The sequence below is a fragment of the Mytilus edulis genome, chromosome 8 (assembly GCF_963676685.1).
Source record: "Mytilus edulis chromosome 8, xbMytEdul2.2, whole genome shotgun sequence".
NCBI lineage: Eukaryota > Metazoa > Mollusca > Bivalvia > Mytilida > Mytilidae > Mytilus > Mytilus edulis.
Window position 1 is genome coordinate 77,954,355 of NC_092351.1, and position 5,642 is coordinate 77,959,996.

General features: G+C 32.5%; 1 protein-coding gene across 1 annotated transcript; it reads right to left on the reverse strand.

Annotated features, from left to right (window-relative positions):
- Positions 1-264: 264 nt before the first annotated feature.
- On the reverse strand, positions 265-4,685 carry LOC139484371 (uncharacterized). Its single transcript, XM_071268107.1, has 4 exons — positions 4,626-4,685; positions 2,596-2,710; positions 1,823-2,065; positions 265-491 (listed from the first exon to the last, which is right to left on the reverse strand). Exons 1-4 carry the CDS (start codon positions 4,683-4,685, stop codon positions 265-267), a joined length of 645 nt encoding a protein of 214 aa, XP_071124208.1.
- Positions 4,686-5,642: the final 957 nt, after the last annotated feature.

The window sequence follows — 5,642 nt, forward strand, 5'->3', positions numbered from 1 at the left end:
GTTGAACGTTATAAAAGTATTAACTTGATCATGAAAGCAACATATAGTTTTTCAATCAAACTGTTTAATACCAAAGGTTTTGGAAACCTAACATGGATCGAGATGATTATATATTTTATATATGATATTTCCTAAAATGAACAGATGAAATTGTGTGACACGTTTAACTATTGAAGCAAAACACAAATTGATTTTAAAGTTCGTATCGCAACATATATTTGAAAGAACATTTCCTGGTGTTTTAACATTTTCATAAATGTAACGTTAAATAATGTCAAGTATACCATACACTTCAACTTCAGCAAGATGAAATGCCTCGGGTACGGCATTGACACTCGTTAATTTTACCAGTTGTCCTTTCGGGAATGTGATACAAGATGTTTCAATGACCTGACCTGTCACGGCCGGACCTATAAACTGGCCACATAGTTCCATTTGAGATGTGTCTAAGCTTATGCCGACATGAACAAGCATTTTACTGATTTTCTCACCTAAAATAAAGAATCATTACTCTTAATGAATTATAAAACGTAATCTTTCTGTTCTTTTTTATACCACATATCTCTACAAAACAAATAACACGACTGTTCAACCTGTCACTCTCTGTGTTAGTGGCAATGACTTAATGGAAATAGATCTAAAACCAAATTATAAAGGACTACACCATGTAACTTGGTTGACGGGGGTTTGTTTATCATTTGATAAATTGAGAAAACTAAAGGCATTATAAGTAACATTTGTGACAATTGTTTTTACAAAACACAATATGACAGAGGTTAACCAACGACAACCATTGAGGTACATACCCCGGCATACAGACTGTGACTGGGTCAAACATATTTTTGAGCGCTGAACCCTCCCCTTACCTTGGACAGTAGTATAACAGCACACCATAAGTATATAAATCAGTTGAAACGGAGGCTTCACGATACAATGACAAAAAAACAGACAGGACATGCAAGGCATACATTCATCTGTCATCAGTTCAAAGCCAATAACAATCAGATTAACAAATCCCGTAACTCAGACCTAAATGTCAATCAGTACACATCCAACATTAGATGGATTTTTTGTAAAGACACCAGTACATAAAGACATCATTAAGAGTCAGAGAAAAACAATGTGACTTTGTATGATTATCAAATGTTCATAAATTCAAAGGAAAGTAAAGGATTGCCACATTGAATTGCACAAATCGATATGATATTTGTGTATGTGTCTGTGATAAATTAACAATAAATTAGTGCCAACCTTATTTGCAATCTTTTGTTATATTTTTGTATACATATATTATTATTCGATTTAGATCTTTACCTTTCAAACATTAAGTAACAGTAAATGTATCTATCCAAGTTATAAAAAATTAGCATTATATTTTCTTGTATGTTATTAAACTATGCACGGTATAGATAACAATACCTACAATTAACGTTAAATTTAAAAACAAAGTTGTATTGTAAGCAAACAATTTACATTCTCGAAACATTAATACGTTTTGAATTATTGAAAATCGTAGGTTACAACTTATGATGGCATATTTTACCGACTGAGAATATGTCGTTTCTTAAAAAAGTTAATTTTTCAACTTGGTAGTTAGCTCGTGAACATCTAATAGAAGTTTCAATCCTCTGTTTTTTTCTGTTTTATATGTTTGATTATACTTACTTAAGGTAAGTCACGAAAAGTGCTCTGAATGCGCAGAGTGTATGACACATTTGTTTGATTTGCGATATATATGATGAAAATTACTTACATATATATATTCATACATCTATCGAATGTCATCATTTAAACTCACCACAGCAATCTATCCGATACGTACTGACCACCTTCTGAACCTCATACACTTCTCCAAGATTGACCCACCAGAAAGGTTCGAGTTCGTCATTAGTATGAAACATGTTGGTAGGGGATTTAATTCCATCAACCCCTGCTCCTGCTCCACACGTCAATGAGCTTGGGCAGGAATAGGGAGTACTCTGGCCAGTCTGCTTGTCTTGAGACACGAGACATCCTACTCCTACATCAATATTCAATACATCAGACAACACTACGTTTACGAATACTAAAAATTAATAATCAATTTACATTTTGCCAGAGATACTCTGTACATTTAACTTTTTGTTATAGTACATGTTTATGAGCTTGCAAGATTTATGTATATATGTTATTTTGATTTGCAAGATTGTAATCACTTCAATAAAAATAAACTTTCCGTTTAACAACAGAAAAGAGCGCGAAATTGTAAACCATATATACGCATTCTGAGTTAAATAATGGACTTTCATTGTTATGTATAGATGTATGCAATTATCTAAACATTGAAAAAGATGTTTATTACTAAATATGTGATATCGCCCTTGGAAATGCATGAGTGATGAAAACGTAACAGTAGGTGGCACTGTAAATTTTACATTCCTAAATTAGGTGGCTTTTTTTATGTACCTTTCTGAAGTCAATGTATCTGAACAGTGTAAAAAAATATTTAGTATAAAGCTGATCTACCATATCTTAATCATCGCAAAAATGGTGAATGTTTATTTCATAATCTGATATAGATTTCTTATTACGTCGATGAAGTTATACTTAACTTACGTTTCCCCCTTTCAGCAAAGCCTTCTAGCAATGGAACGCATATGTAATTCTGACTTTTTGGAATACACACTTCATTGACCTTGCAGTCATGACTTTTACATGGACCAGCTATCTCCTGATCAACAAGAAAAAGATAACATGACAGTTTTTTTTATTTTTTTATTTTTTTTTTTATATTTCCCGAAATTATATAGTTTGCAAGGCTGGTGAACTTTATTCTATGAGTTTGAAATATTTTGCACAATCTTTGATTGCTTCTGTAATATTATATTTTTTTTGTCAGAAATGATTAATATGAAGACACATTGGCCATGTTTTTGAGGATACACAGTCAAGTGTCATTGGAAGAAAAATAAACGGTATTATAAGTTATCTACGGATATGAACGTAGATAACGAATTTCTCCCCGGTCTTAGTCCGAATCGGGCGAGTTTTGTGGAAATTCGGATACAAATAGTTATCAAAGGTACCAGGATTATAATTTAGTACGCCAGACGCGTTTCGTCTACATAGGACTCATCAGTGACGCTCAAATCCAAATATGTATAAAGCCAAACAAGTAAAAAGTTGAAGAGCATTAAGGATCCAAAATTCCAAAAAGTTGTGCCAAATACAGCTAAGGTAATCTATGCCTGGGATAAGAAACAAAGTGACAAAGTGTAACGCGAAAACAACGTTTTTGTCATTATCTAAAAAACGTTTTATTGAAATTTTGAAATTTTACATATTTTTTTACGGGGTGTAGGGTACTACCTTTGGAAACAGAGAAACAGGATTGATTTAAATGTGGCGCTCAATGTTGTGAGCGTTACGACAAAGATGGTGTGACGTCAACGTGGATAATTTGCATAGCTAGGTCAGTAGTCCCATTCCTTAAAAATGTGGCAGTCAAGTGATGCATTTAATGAAAGGAGTGTAAATGATCGGCATAATAGGACAAAATCGTTAATGAATTAAATATTTAATTATAAACGTCATGGATAATCTACAGAATTCAATATTTCATAAGGAGCAATCATGGAACTAAGGAAAACTTGCGTGAAGTTCCCCGGGATAATGGTAAGCAACGTCCGGGGATATGGGTTAGCAACACCAAGGGGCTATGGGTTTTTTAACGACCTGCGTTAACCAATCAAAATCCTAGATTTATGATTAGCCGGGGATAATGTTTTTTAAGATTTCCTAAAACACATGACTGACAATATGACTTTCTCCCCTTTCTGGTAAATTAACGTTACACTGTTGATATTTAATGTTTCCTTTAATAAAATTGAGAAAGGAAATTGAGAATGTGTCAAAGCGACAACAACGGGTCTTCAATGTAGCGAGAGACTCCCGCACCCGTAGGCGTCCTTCAGCTGGCCCCTTAAAAATATGTATACTAGTACAGTGATAATGGACGTCATACAAAACTCCGAATCATACACAACAAACCAAAATTAAAAATCATACAAAAATAACAAAGGCCAGAGGCTCCTGACTTGGGACAGGCGCAAATCTACGGTGGGGTTAAACATGTTAATGAGATCTCAACCCTCCACCTATACCTCCAGCCAATGTAGAAAAGTAAACGCATAAAAAATCGTTTGATTCGTAATTTAAACGAAGTTAACAAAACAAATATTGGTTTATCTAAAATGTTTCGATATATTAAAAGATAGCAAATGACACTTTGTTTACCATGTTATTCAGTCATTGGACAAAAGTAAGTTCACTTCAAATCGATACTTTTTTTTTTTTAAATTACCAAGAAATTTGATTCGCGATTTTTTATAAAACAGATACCATAACATGCCGAAATGTCCGAAGTTTTATTGTTTATTTGCCCATAATTTTCAAGAGGTTTGTTTTAATTATTTGATGGGATATATACAAATGCAAACTTTTCCGAATTTAATTTGGTTAGAATACATAGCAAAATTTCCATGAAATATTTTTCTGTGTGTTCTACTGTGTATATCATAAATAAAATTGATAAATGTTGATAGTGAGTGAATAGTTTGACGTTGTAGTATTGGATAACTTATTACCTCTGGAATAGTCGAGGTCGCAAGAAAGCTATTTCCAACACTCTTGATTAGTCCATCCATATTTCCGTCGGGTTCAGCATAATTTATCTGACAAGTTTCATTCCATGCTATGAAGTTGATCGATTTGCATATTTTCATTCTCGAGCACAGTTGGGCACATAATGACCACATCGGCAAAGATACCTCCATTACCACGTGGCAATTATATATTTTGTCTTTTTGTTTTTCGATAACAATGATTTCACATAGTGTCCACACGAACATACATACTATTGTACTAGATAAACGAAGCATCGCGTTTCAGGTAGAAATGTTACTTACTTTCCCGAAAAAAATGTTTGTTTAAGCTTGGCATGTGTTCAAGAATTCCGTTTGTTCACGTATTCATGCTTTGCTTTTGTTTAAGAGGAATGTTTCTACACAGTAAAATAACACTATAAAATACATACGTTGCTTAATTTGTCACCATGGCACTAATCCATGTTCTAGGTGTCATTCACTCTTATATAATTGCGATCAACTTTATAAGAGAAAATGCTGATTAAATAGAAAATTTTGATTAAATTTGAATATAAAATGAAGTAACATTTCCATATTGTTCAAAGTCTTTGATGCCGTTTAATATTTTTCCATATTTTCATATATATTTGCCCTGATTTCTCATTTAAATTATCGTTAACTGTAAAATCGCACTAAAACATAATTATGTTGCTTTATTTGGCGATGACACTAATTAATGATTTAACTGTCATTGATTATTTAATGATTGCAATAATTTTTATAAAAAAATCAAAGGTTGATAAAAAAGAAAATTCTGATTAAATTTGAATATAAAATGAAGTAACATTTCCATATTGTTCAAAGTCTTTGATGCCGTTTAATATTTTTCCATATTTTCATATATATTTGCCCTGATTTCTCATTTAAATTATCGTTAACTGTAAAATCGCACTAAAACATAATTATGTTGCTTTATTTGGCGATGACACTAATTAATTATTTAACTGTCATTGATTC